Source organism: Salvelinus sp. IW2-2015, linkage group LG1 (assembly GCF_002910315.2).
Source record: "Salvelinus sp. IW2-2015 linkage group LG1, ASM291031v2, whole genome shotgun sequence".
Taxonomy (NCBI): Eukaryota; Metazoa; Chordata; class Actinopteri; order Salmoniformes; family Salmonidae; genus Salvelinus; species Salvelinus sp. IW2-2015.
The window spans coordinates 34860699-34875458 of record NC_036838.1 but is presented as its reverse complement, the minus strand read 5'-3'; the positions used below and the strand labels follow the sequence as shown (position 1 = coordinate 34875458).

The 14760-nt window shown below is 42.6% G+C and overlaps 1 protein-coding gene across 5 annotated transcripts in view; it reads right to left on the bottom strand.

Annotated features, from left to right (window-relative positions):
• srgap3 (SLIT-ROBO Rho GTPase activating protein 3) overlaps nucleotides 1-14760 on the bottom strand; it is a 123793-nt gene that overhangs the window by 63938 nt on the left and 45095 nt on the right. For all 5 annotated transcript variants that reach the window (XR_002877644.1, XM_070444563.1, XM_023990942.1 and 2 more), the window contains exon 3: nucleotides 3340-3502. Coding sequence is in view for 4 of the 5 variants with exons in the window: in XM_070444563.1 (XP_070300664.1) it covers nucleotides 3340-3502 (163 nt within the window). In the remaining variant the exon portion in view is untranslated. The remainder of the gene's footprint in view (nucleotides 1-3339; nucleotides 3503-14760) is intronic.

The window sequence follows — 14760 nt, the reverse complement described above, 5'->3', positions numbered from 1 at the left end:
GCCTCCATGTCTGCTAGGATTTATGGTTCTGCCTGCTATGGTGGCCCTCCCTGTACATAAATCATATGGAGGGTAAAACTGTGGGATCGATAGAGCCAGCAGCACTGCTACACTCTGACTCTACAGCACAGAGCCAAGCACCAGGGCTAATCTCTAAACATGCGAGCACACACACACACACGCGCACACACGCACGCACACACACATATGCACACACGAACACAGAGAGAGAGAGATACAGGTAGATGCAAGTAAGCTTGCCTGAAGGCAGACACACACCCTTTTCATAATTGACCGCACATCATCTATTTTTGTATGGGTTATGCCAACCAGGTTGAAGTTATAACCATCAAAACCAAGCCCTAACATACGCAGGCTGATGAGTCAAAATTGGAATGAGCAATCAATCATGTAGGGAGGGGCTCATAGCAAAAGGAGGAGGCCCCAGCTGAGATGGAATTTTCTGAGCTTTCTTTGATTGGACAATGTTTGTGCGTCCCTCTGTGGTCCGCCCTTTAAACTATACTGAGCAAAGATAGCGAGCCAGAAAGAGTGAGAGAGAGAGAGAGGCAAATTGTTATTTTATTTTACCTTCATCATCAAAACTCCCAAGGAGGACAGGAAATATGTCATGTTAAATCAGATATGAAAGTGCCTTGGCCTGAACATGATAAGTGGGAAGCTCTTTTTGTGAGAAATATGTGAAAGCCTCCTGGCAGCTGGTGAATGGCATTTGTATGCATGGGTGGCTCTGATGTCAGACATACTGCAGAGAGAGAATGTACTGCAGAGGCACTGAGGGAGCAGAGAGTGGACAAGTAAGAATATGGATGTGTCAAGTCAGATAGCGCTGGCCTAAAACTGCTCTGGCTGTCGAGACAAAAATAATACATTCATGAAATTCTCTCTTATCTCTCTAAAAATAGAGAAAAAAATTAACACAGCCTGATTGAATTGTTTGTTCTATTTTTCTTGACCGAATTTTGAACTGTGCACCCCATTGAGATCTTGCAGTTCTCGACTGAGCCATGGCTTGACATGGGTACTTTAAACACCAATAACTACCTGAAAATGGTACCTAATTACCTGTAAAAGCGTCAATTACTTCTTTGTTAAACAGATTGTGAGACCTTGATAATGTTCCCACGGACGTAAGAAACCAGACATTACCATACCAGACAGGCAACCTAGACCAGTGGTTCCCAACTATTTTCTGTTACTGTACCACCAACTGAATTTTGCTCTGTCGGAGTACCCCTGAAGTACCCCCATTTTACCAGTAGGTCTATGGTCTCATAAGTCTTCTCAATAACCCCCTGTGGATAGGCCAAGTATCCCCAAGGGTCCTAGTACCCCTGGTTGGGAAGCACCGACCTAGACAATCACAGTGTTTCCCCTAGCATTTTTTTCAGCAGTGGTGACAAGTGCAGGGGGGGGGGGGGGACATGCTAGATGTTCCCATAGACTTTCAATCATTGAGTCAACGACTATAAAAGTATGTCAGCAGAAATATATATATTTTTTCAATTACATCATATTTTTTGCAGCGGTGGCAACAATTTAGCAGCGGTTTGCCACTGTTTTGAGATATCCATATAGTCAAAATAACGTTTTTTTTTTGCAGACTGTTCTGCTGCTTCTACAGCAGCGGGCGGAGGAGGGGCCGGTGTATATATGTTTGTGAGAAGGAGAGTGAGACTAAAAAGTAGCCACGATGGCTTGCGCTAGTCAGACAAATTTATAACGTTAGATGCTGGTTCTCTTATCATCCCATGACAGTGCCTGTCTTGACTGCATCAAATCGATGTAGAGAAGATAGCTAAGCTAGCCAGCTAGCTAGCTGAGTTAGCCAGCTAGCTAGCCAGATAGCTAGCTAAGTTAGCCAGCTAGCTACTAGCTAATTGAGGCTACAATATGCTGCGCTCCCCATCCTTGTGAACATATAACACCATGATTCAGAACAACAGCCTTCGTGTTGGTTGTTCGTTGTAGCCCACTCCTTCTCATTTAGCGAACTTTTAATTCCGTAATTTTTATTCCATTTTGCATTGATTAGAAATGTCTCACTTCACTTTCTAGACATGGAACCTCTGACTGTAGAGCAGATTTGATTGGCTGACAAAATCAACCAGACTCAGAGGCTACTAAACCTCCAACAGAGAACACCTAACTGAGGAGAGAAATACTACAACAAAGACCTGTTTATTTTTCCCAGAACAGATCCGGTCTAGAAAAGGCCCAGAGTTTTTCCATGGTCAGGTCAAAGGTTAGAGGACATGGTCAGGAAAAACTCATTGCCCTATTTATGGAGTATTCATTTATGACTATCTGGATATCAGAAATCTTGGGCAACACCGGGTCTTTCTTTCATCATCGGGGCTGCTTGATCGACTTGTAGCCTATTCAGCTCTCACCTCCATTCATTTACTTGACAGCTACAAAGCTAGGCAGCATATTTCTTTGACATGTTATCCATTGTCACCGCGAGGCCTGCCAGCAAGGACGTGTAGCTCCATTCATATTACCAGCCAGAGGAAAAGCTACTTGAGGGAACTTTACTGACTAACAGGAGGCTGTGTTGTTCTGTTTTCAGCCCTGACTGGTGCTCCCTAAAGCATGTGTAGCTTGTTTCCCCCATTCACATTCCTGCTGACACACACACACACACACACACAGTAGTGTGTGAATGGAGGCTGGCAGCGCGGGTTGGGTCTCACCTCTAGGAAAGCCTGCCAGGTGTAAACAGAGGTCTGGTGTTTGGGTTAGACCACAGTCATCTCTGCTATGTGCTGACACAGGGCCAGACGCTGCTCACACCAGCAGGGGCCCATGGGTGGTTAGGGGGCCAGAGGGTACCCTACCCTGCTCTATCTTAACCCTACTACTGCACTACTACTCCACAGGCCACATGGAACTTATTTCTGCCCGACAGAGGTATACAAATCCAATGTGCTGGAATACGGGACAGCTGATAATGTAGCTTCTCAAAAAACATCACTGCTCACATAGTCTCAACCATCAATCTGTATACTAAAGATGGAATGTGGAAAGAATAGAGGAAAATTGGTTCCTTTCAGACTCATTTCAAAGGCTCAGGTGAAAACTGGTTTGAATGTGGTCGTAACCTTAAGCAAAAGGGCAATGAGGTCTGGTGTTATTTGTATATGATTAGGATCTTAGAGAAAGGACAATCGACATCATGCCCATTACTGGTCAGGAAACAAACGATAAAAGACAGTGCTCATTTACATCTTCAACTCTGAACACATGAGCACAGGTGATAAGGAGAGGAGTAAACAGAGAGAGACAGGCAGACGGACAGAAGGATGACAGACAGACCTTCTTGAAGAGGCGGATGACGTCCTCGCTGATCTGAGCGAGGCGGACGATGACATTGTTGGTGTAGATGTCGTTGAGGGTGGCGTGGTCCCTGCTTTCCCTCCTGGTCTGGTTCAGTACTAGGTACCAGCAGTTCACACTGGACAGCAGGTGCTGGTCTTTCCTGAACACAACACAGAGAGGAGGTGACGTTAGAGTGATCAGCAAAGGGTTACTGTAACATACTGTATATACCTGTGGTTTGTCTCTGCTTTCATCATTTCAATATTTGTAAGGTCTACTACCTGATTAGGGTGTCTATTCAACAGGCTCAACACATAGGCGTATAAACAGACAAAGTTGATGGTCAGAACAAATATCTGTCCCACAGCTAATAATTTATTTTGTGCACCCGACGGACTGAAAGATTGATGACTTGCCATTAAGTTAAGCATAGCCCATCCCCGGTGAATATGAGTGAGCAGCCTATATTGCCCAGGGTTGCACTGGGTAGACAACACACAGACAACACAACACACAGGCATTGGTGGAGTAAATAAATAGGGCTTCTGAGACTGATTCCTGTTCCCAGTAAACAATACAGCTGCTGCATGATCCCATTGTTGGCTGACTGCAGAGACTTAACCACACTGACATCACACTACGCTGTCGCTTTCTCTGCCTCTCTCTCTCCCTCACTTATTCCCCCTTTCTCTTTCTCTGCCTCTCTCCATCTCTCTCTCTCTTTTATTTAATTCCCTCCTTATATATCTCTGTTCCCTTTCTGCCATCTCTCCCTCCCTCCCTCCCTCCCTCTCCCGCTCTCTTTCCCTCCCTCTACGGCACATGTCAATCTCATTCCACGGAGGGGCGAGTGTCTGCGGGTTTTTGCTCTCCCCTTGTACTTGACTGATGAATTAAGGTCACTAATTAGTAAAGAACTCCCCTCACCTGGTTGTCTAGGTCTTAATTGAAAGGAAAAAACAAAAATCTGCAGACACTAGGCCTTCCATGGAATGAGTTTGACTCCCCTGCTCTACAGTGATGGCGCTAGCCTAGAACAGACGCCATTAGTTTCTCCTCGCAGCGCTCCAGTTTGACACAGCATTGATTGCTTAAATCCTTAACGCTGGTTACCATAATGACCCTGAGAGGCATGGGCTCTGACTGAAGCGTAATCAGCTTTCACTACATCCCCCTCCAGTGTATGTTCACACACACACACGTGCACTCATACACAGTCACACACAAACACAATGCCCCCCCCCCACACACACACACACACACACTGATAGCAGCAGAGGGTTTCACTGAGCCATGGTGAAAACTGCACATGTACTTATGCAAAGAAAAATGGTGAGCACTAACATCAAAGGCTCCCCTCTACAGAGAGCTTCCGCAATGCTAATCACCTCTAAGAAGCTGGTATCTGTCTGCTCTAGAGTGCTGCTACCATTATTCCCCCACTTACCCCCACAGCAAGACACCACAATGGACACAGCTAATATACTGTACAGCCATATGGTTCTACCACAACCATATATACATACTCTCTAAGACTCTGGCAAGATGCTATAGCAGGTCATCTCACCGTTTGAGGAAGGATGCTCGGTGCGAAGAAGAAGTTAGACAGAAAATGGATGTGTCTAATATTATACTATGAAAGCAGGCTTTCAGACTTCTGCATTTGCTGAGACAGGTCTGATTGAGCATTCTCCAGCTGATCACAGGTTTGGAATCAAAAGGAATGGGAAAGTAATTTGAATGAGATGAGAAAATCTCCCAATTAAACCAAATTGGGGTCAGTTCAATAATCAAGAGGTCACCAGTGATAATAGAATGATTAAACTGAACTTTCTGTTGCTATGGCAAAGTGATTAATTGTCTCAGAGAGACTAGATAGAGGAAACAATAGACCCGAGGGTGACTTTCTAACTACAATAGAAACTCAATGTGATGAATCATGTTTTCCTTGCCTTCTGGGATGGCCTATTTCCTGTCTCAGCACAGCCCTCATTCCGTAACATTTCCGGTTGAGTGAACTATCTGGCTGTTAGAGTCGTAGCTCCTCGCTGTGTAATTGGTGTTTGTGGATGAGAGGCCTAGGGACCAGGCACCTCTATCCTCTCCTAATCCCTTAGAGTGGCCAGAGATGCTTAATCCCCTTCTTAAACACAGCCAGGCTCTCTCTCTCTCACACACGCACACACACACACACACACACACACACACACACACACACACACCCACACACACACACACACACACACACACACACACACACACACACACACACACACACACACACACACACACACACACACACACACACACACACACACACACCCCCTAGTCATCCAAGCAACAAGAGTCCATTCACAAGGCTCTCTGTCAATAGTACTGTACTCCTCCTCCCAATGGTTTGGCAAAAACACTGAGCAGGCATCTCCAAACTGTAATCCCTGATAAAATATTAATCTGCTCGTAAAATCACTTATTTTCCCTGAATATTAAAATAAAGTCAGTTGTTTACCGTGACAGGAGCTCAGGGCGACAGACAGACAGACAGACAGACAGACAGACAGACGGAGAAAGATGGGGAGGGAGGGAGCTCCAATGCTCTGTGACAAAGCAGCCTATTTATTGTGACATTCAATGCAGCACTGAAACTGCCAACGCTGCAAAAACCCACCCACCCACACCACGAGACCATAACTATAAGCAGAGCCTCCGAAAAGAGACATCTGAGAATCTGGCCAGGCCCGTCACTGTTTCTCTGGGCTGTGGGTTAAACCCTTTTCCTGGGGGAAGAGACAAAAGGACACAGGCTCTCTTCTCCCCAGCTGCCTTCCTCATTTCACAGGAACTTGGAGCAAAAAGGCAAGCAATTAGGCTTGTGTGGCTGCAGCAGGACACATCTCTGCTCTGGGAGAGAGAAAGGGAGCTGATTATTTTCACAGAGTAATAAATGCAGCCCTGGTTTATAGTAATGGAGCAGTGGGTTGTAGACCCACAGGTCACAACTCTAGCATTACTATAACAGTGCCTCCTTATCAGACAGACAGTATGATCCTAAATCAGACCTCAGTAGGCTCAGGCGGTATACCATATATTCAGTATACTAGGGCATTTGGTTTTTCAATACCACCAATATTGTCAAAACTATTTCTTTGAGGTTTTACTACACCTTTTTAATATTTGTAACTACTTTTTAAGTAAATACCTGCAGTTAACTTGTGCAATATGTTAGAAGATTGCGTTCTTCATTCCACCTATAACAATATTTTACATTATGAAACTGACCGTAGTTCAGTCACGTGTTTGTTTGTAAATAGCACAACTGGATAAAGCGGGAGCAGGTGAGTCCAGCTGTGTATTGACAGGGGTCAACAGTGTGGGTTTTATTCAATTGAGTGATCAGGGACGTGCGACTATAGTATTCCTTAACAGAAAATACATTCGGCAGCAAATAGCTTCATTTTCATCAGTTAACAATTGATGTGCAACGCTATTTTGCTGTCAGCCACACAAGTAGGCTAAATGAGCAATCAATTAAAAAACAAGGTATTTTTGCAAAAACTATGCATGGACATCATATTTCTGTTTATTGTAGAAAGAATGTAGCCAGATACATTTCTTAATGTTTTTCTTAAAGTTACTCTTGCATTTTACCGTAGAAAAGTAGGATGGCTACAACGAAAAGTAGAGAGCGTTGTCTGCTGATAAAATGTCCTTGCGTGAATTCTCATTTGAGTGGAAATTAGTCTGATGCCGAGCAGAAATTACAATAAAAAGCATTTTAGATATGCGTATACAAAAGATATGTCTTATGCGTTACAAAAGATATGTCTTATGCATTGTATCTTTTTTTACTATGCGCATTTTCATGGAACAGTTCCATTTCAATAATAAAGTTTTAGTTTCGGGAAAAGCATTGTCACGTGGTTAATCATAACATTCTGAATTCAAATTATAAAATTATAAAAGTTAAAAGTCACCTCAAGATCAACAGCCTTTGTAATATGGCAACTAAAGAAATTCGCACATGGAACTCATAGTCTATAGGCCAATGCAGCTATAGGCCTATAGAAATTGCTCTTTCACATCGAGGATTGGTGATTATCAAGGGGGAGATTGTTGGAATGATTTTTCCAATAACTTTTTCCAATAGTGAGGAACTATAGTATTAATAAATTATCATTCATTAGCAGTCGATGTAAAACAAAAACGAACACTTTCCCACATTTTCGTGCAGCAGGCCAGGTATGTCTATGCGTGCTCAGGCGCACGCTCTCCCTCAACATTATTAGGACAGTGGTTGCAGTCCAAACACTTAAAAGACACACCCTATCTCCTCAGCCCTCAAATTAAGTGGACACTTCTGATGACGTATCATGACGTCTGACGAGTATACACTTGCAAGGCAAGAGGCGAGGGAGGGAGGAAGGAATGATTTTTAAATGGACAACCCTTGGCCAGAAATTCGTCACTCGTTCATCCGGAGATGATTGTGTTTTCAGCCACCGGTAGCTTGTGGTTGCTTTATATGCGCTACAGTCAATTATGAGTGCATGTCTACTTATATTAAATATATAATTATCAATATACGCCTACTGTATGATAGCTAGCAAATTAATTAGCTAACTAACGTTAGGCTGCCTAGCTGGAACTTCTGAAGAAGGAAAATGTTTTATTTCTACMATTTCCAAAAGACAACCAACGGCACTTGTTTGTGCCGTCATGTGCATTAGTAGCTGACTTTTCTTAACGGATGTACAATTGCCGCGAATTGAATTATGGGGAGTTTCAAGCCCCGGAGTGAACATAACTGTACACTCCCAAAGCCGACTAAAAACGAGGGCTGAAGTGCTTATGTTGCAAACTTCCCTTGCTTGGCTAATCATTTGGACCACCCGCCAAGATGGCAACGGGGATTCCCCCAAGGGCATAAGGCGAGGGTAAGTGGATGAGGGTGTGTATTTTATGTGTTTGGACTGCTGCCAGATAAACCAGACACATGCTCATTGCTCACGTGGAGCACTCCAAAGAAAAGACAATGTTTTTTTATTTTTTTTATTTTTTACAAATCTCATAAAAAGCTATGAAATAAACCAAAACTTTTTCTCACAAGTGTAGCAGGTTGTGAACTCTGCAAACAATGTTTCCACTCTGAGAATGAGAATGGTAAATGACTGTAATAAATTAATGTAACCAAATGATGGGGATTAACGGTACATTTACTACAGGTGACATATGTAATGGGGAATTGATTAAAACAAATAATCTAAGGGCAAATAACTCACACAATGAAACAATGAATGCGCAAGAATTGGCGGGAGACAGCGGAGACTCGCCTATATCTTTGCCACATACCCCTCCCCTTCTTGTCTCAACATTTTAAATTATACTCAAGACACTATCTTCACACATTTTAGATGCTTTTCAATGACAGCTGCAAATAATCAGCTAGGCCCATTGCCATGCACGCTGTCCAAATGCTGGCGTTCCCAAATAGGCATAGACCTATAAGCTTGTGTATAGACAGGAGTAATTATATTTATTAGCATTTACTTCCCTATTGGACACAACGCTATGCCATTAATCTCCTGTTCCATTTGTTTTCATTATCAATTTTCTTTCGTTGCCCAGTAGCCAAAGTTAGAATCCTAGTCATATTAGCAACCCATCCTATTTGTTGCCTCTTTAGATTCCCCCTCTTTCTACGTAAGTTCCTGAAATAGATTTTCATCTCTGTCACATATGGAACTGCTATCAGGTGCGCTGTTTAGAATGGTGTTTTCCCAGCTGCGCTGTTTAGAATGGTGTTTTCCCACAAGTTATTTTGGCCATTATTTGAAAATTATGTTTTATTTGTCTGCTTCATTACATGAGTTGCATGTTCTGATGCATTAACATAATCTACAGTTGAAGTCGGAAGTTTACATACACCTTAGCCAAATACATTTAAACTCAGTTTTTCACAATTCCTGACATTTAATCCTAGTAAAAATTCTAAGTCTTAGGTCAGTTAGGATCATCACTTTATTTTAAGAATGTGAAATGTCATAATAATTGTAGAGAGAATGATTTATTTCAGCTTTTATTTATTTCATCACATTCCCAGTGGGTCAGAAGTTTACATACACTCAATTAGTGTTTGGTAGCATTGCCTTTAAATTGTCTATTTTGGGTCAAACGTTTTGGTTAGCCTTCCACAACCTTCCCACAATAAGTAGGGTGGATTTTGGCCCATTCCTCCTGACAGAGCTGGTGTAAACTGAGTCAGGTTTGTAGGCCTCCTTGCTTGCACACGCTTTTTCAGTTCTGCCCACAAATTTTCTATTGGATTGAGGTCCACTCGTTTTACTGTGGATATAGATACTTTTGTACCAGTTTCCTCCAGCATCTTCACAAGGTCCTTTGCTGTTGTTCTGGGATTGATTTGCACTTTTCGCACCAAAGTACATTCATCTCTAGGAGACAGAACGCAATCTCCTTCATGAGCGGTATGACGGCTGCGTGGTCCCATGGTGTTTATACTTGCGTACTATTGTTTGTACAGATGAGTTTGAAGGTAGGCCTCGACATACAACCACAGGTACACCTCCAATTGACTCAAATTATGTTGATTAGCCTATCAGAAGCTTCTAACATTACATTTTTTTTTTCTTCCCCCCAGCTGTTTAAAGGCACAGTCAACTTAGTGTATGTAAACTTCTGACCTACTGGAATTGTGATACAGTGAATTATAATTGAAATAATCTGTCTGTAAACAATTGTTGGAAAAATGACTTGTGTCATGCACAAAGTATATGTCCTAACTGACTTGCCAAAACTATAGTTTGTTAACAAGAAATTTGTGGAGTGGTTGAAAAATGAGTTTTAATGACTCCAACCTAAGTGTGTGTAAACTTCCGACTTAAACTGTACATTTTGGTGGACGTCCTAATGGGTTATGCACCTAATACATATGGGTCAGTTACATTCCTCAAATTGCTGGTAAATTAAAATCTTCCAGGTCACATTGTCCGGCTCCACATTGTCCTAATGGAACCCCTGGTGTGTGTGCGTCTGTGTGTGTGCGTGCATGTCAAGTGTGTGTGTTTGCGTGTGTGTTCGTGCATCTTCAGAATCTGAAGATGCCTCAGTAATCCTTTAATTTAAGGATGTATAGCTGATAAGATGTTTCCATAATCAGTCTATAACCTTAACAAGTTTAACTGACGTGACTCTTTAGTCATGGATGTATAGAACACCTTCATCTGAATCACATCACAGGACCTTTCAGAGGACTTCAACAATGGTTTGGGCAACATTAATCACACCAGGGTTACTTCCCAAATGGCATCCTGATTTGACCAGGGCCCTGTTAAAAAAGTAGCACACTATATAGGGAATAGGATGTCATTTGGGATGCACGCCTAAACCCAGAGCTCTGTGAAGGGTTTTTAATCCACTCCGCACTGCCTGCCTGTTTCCTGCTTATCTCTGGAAGAGCGAGGAAAGGACGGACACAATCAAACGTGATATCAAAAGACGGGGAAAACGAGGACACACGGCTCTAGCTTCACAGTTCAAATGCATTTCCATTGCTTTCAAGCAGGGTTTCAATACGACAATAAGATGTTGATTTGCAGATCTTTCASCAGAACCAATTTTTTGGGGAAAGGAGGCAGTGCCAACATTTGATAGTAGGCAGCTGCAGCCTAGGCCAGAGCAGTGTGGTGGTGGTGTCCAGTCAGGAACCAACAGAATCCTGACTGAACAGCTTCTGCCTCCGAGCCATAAGACTGCTAAATAGTTACCTGACTATCTGCAGTGACCCCCTCTTTTGACTCATCACACGCTGCTACTACTGCTTATTATATATCCTGTTGCCTAGTAACTTTACCCTTACCTATACAGAGCCTTGCAAAAGTATTCATCTCCCTGGGCGTTTTTCCTATTTTGTTGCATTACAACCTGTAATTTAAATGGRTTTTTATTTGGATTTCATGTAATGGACATACACACAATAGTCCAAATTGGTGAAGTGAAATGAAAAAAAGTACTTGTTTCAAAAAGTTCTTACAAATGCAAATTGGAAAAGGGGTGTGTGCATATATATTCACCCCCTTTGCTATGAAGCCCCTAAATAAGATCTGGTGCAACCAATTACCTTCAGAAGTCACATAATTGGTTAAATAAAGTCCACCTGTGTGCAATCTAAGTGTCACATGATCTGTCACATGATCTCAGTATATACAGTTGAAGTCTGATGATTACATACACCTTAGCCAAATACATTTAAACTCAGTTTTTCACAATTCCTGACATTTAATCCTAGTAAAAAACTCCCTGTCTTAGGTCAGTTAGGATCACCACTTTATTTTAAGAATGTGAAATGTCAGAATAATAGTAGAGAGAATGATTTATTTCAGCTTTTACTTCTTTCATCACATTCCCAGTGGGTCAGAAGTTTACATACACTCAATTAGTATTTTGGTAGCATTGCCTTTAAATTGTTTAACTTGGGTCAAACGTTTCGGGTAGCCTTCCACAAGCTTCCACCAGAAGTAGCCTTCCACAAGCTTCCGTTTCGGGTAGCCTGAGTCAGGTTTGTAGGCCTCCTTGCTCGCACGTGCTTTTTCAGATCTGCCCACACATTTTCTATAGGATTGATGTCAGGGCTTTGTGATGGCCACTCCAATACCTTGACTTTGTTGTCGTTAAGCCATTTCACCACAACTTTGGAAGTATATTTGGGGTCACTGTCCATTTGGAAGACCCATTTGCGACCAAGCTTTAATTTCCTGACTGATGTCTTGATGTTGCTTCAATATATCCACATAATTTTCATGCTTCATGATGTCATCTATTTTGTGAAGTGCACCAGTCCCTCCTGCAGCAAAAGCGACCCCACAACATGATGCTGCCACCCTCGTGCTTCACGGTTGGGATGGTGTTCTTCAGCTTGCAAGCCTCCCCCTTTTTCCTCCAAACAAAACGATGGTCATTATTGCCAAACAGTTCTGTTTTTCAGACCAGAGGACATTATGGCCAAAAAGTATGATCTTTGTCCCCATGTGCAGTTGCAAACCGTAGTCAGTTTTTTTTATGGCGGATTTGGAGCACAAAGTAGATGTCCTAACCGACTTGCCAAAACTATAGTTTGTTAATTAACAAGAAATTTGTGGAGTGGTTGAAAAATAAGTTTTAATGACTCCAACCTAAGTGTATGTAAACGTTCGACTTCAACTGTATATACACACCTGTTCTGAAAGGCCCCAGAGTCTGCAACATCACTAAGCAAGGGGCACCACCAAGCACGCGGCACCATGAAGACCAAGGAGCTCTCCAAACAGTTGTGGAGAAGTACAGATCAGGGTTGGGTTATAAAAAAGTATCCGAAACCTTGAACATCCCACAGAGCAGCATTAAAAATGGAAAGAATATGGCACCACAACAAACCTGCCAAGAAAGGGCCGCCCACCAAAACTCACGGACCAGGCAAGCAGGGAATTAATCAGAGAGGCAACAAAGAGGCCAAAGATAATCCTGAAGGAGCTGCAAAGCTCCACAGCAGAGATTGGAGTATCTGTCCATAGGACCACTAAGCTGTACACTCCACAGAGCTGGGCTTTATGGAAGAATGGCCAAAATAAAGCCATTGCTTAAATAAAAAAAAGCAAACACGTTTGGTGTTCGCCAAAAGGCATGTGGGAGATTCCCCAAACATATGGAAGAAGGACCCTGGTCACATGAGACAAAAATGTAGCTTTTTGGCCATCAAGGGAAAAGCTATGTCTGGCGCAAACCCAACACCTCTCATCCTCCCGAGAACACCATTAACACAGTGAAGCATGGTGGTGGCAGCATCATGCTGTAGGGATGTTTTTCCATCGGCAGGGCCTGGGAAACTGGTCAGAATTGATGGAATGATGGATGGCGCTAAATACAGGGAAATTCTTGAGGGAAACCTGTTTCAGTCTTCCAGAGATTTGAGACTGGGACGGAGGTTCACCTTCCAGCAGGACAAGGACCCTAAGCATACTGCTAAAGCAACACTTGAGTGGTTTTAAGGGGAAACATTTAAATGGCTTGGAATGGCCTAGTCAAAGCCCAGACCTCAATCCACTTGAGAATCTGTGGTATGACTTAAAGATTGCTGTACACCAGCGGAACCCATCCTTGATAAATCGGCAAAAATTCCAGTGGCTAGATGTGCCAAGCTTATAGAGACATACCCCAAGAGACTTGCAGCTGTAATTGCTGCAAAAGGTGGCTCTACAAAGTATTGGCTTTGGGGGGTGAATAGTTATGCACGCTCAAGTTTTCTGTTGTCTTATTTCTTGTTTGTTTCACAATAAWWWWWTWAAAATGTATCTACCAAGTGGTAGGCATGTTGTGTAAATCAAAATGATACAACCCCCCMAAAAATATATTTTAATTCCAGGTTGTAAGGCAACAAAGTAGGAAAAATGTGAAGGGGGGTGAAAACTTTCGCAAGCCACAGTACATGTCAACCTCAATTACCTCATACCACTGTACATCGACTCGGTACTGGTACCCCGTGTATATAGCCAAGTTATTACTCATTGTGTATTTATTCCCCGTGTCATTATCTTTCTATAATTTTTCTCTCTGCATTGTTTGGAAGGACCCGTAAGTAAGCATGTCACTGTTAGTCTACACCTGTTGTTTACAAACAGGTGTTAGTCTTCACCTGTTGTTTACAAACAGGTGTTAGTCTTCACCTGTTGTTTACAAACAGGTGTTAGTCTTCACCTGTTGTTTACAAACAGGTGTTAGTCTACACCTGTTGTTTACAAACAGGTGTTGGTCCTCCACCTGTTGTTTACAAACAGGTGTTAGTCTACACCTGTTGTTTACAAACAGGTGTTAGTCTTCACCTGTTGTTTACAAACAGGTGTTTGTAAACAACAGGTGAAGACTAACAGTGACCTGCTTACTTACAGGCACACACACAATCACACACATACGCACACACACAAAAGAACCCTGCCTGGTTCTGCAGATACTGATGTCATCCAGCTGAGGTTGTAAACCAAAGGGATATGGGACTACAAGCCTCTCACACTTTCCATTGGAGAGGAGTTTGATGTTTGCAGTTAACACACCCAGTCTCTCTTTCTGACAGGGATATAGTTTAACCTTTAACACTATAGTTTAACTTTAACGCTAGACCACCGGGGAAAGACTCAGTGATGTGGGCTGTACAGATGATTAGGGGCTGTACAGTCAGTGAGCTGGTTAGGACAGGTGGGCACACAGAACAGAGGCTGCTTGGTTCTCACTAATGTCCGTAAATTAGAAATACAATGGTGCAAAGCAATCTGTATAGACAGAATATTACGTACAGTATGTACTGTAGTCTAGCCTAATAAATATGAATTATAAGTATTTGGTGGAATGCAGATTGGCAGCCCTTGGTCTGCCTCT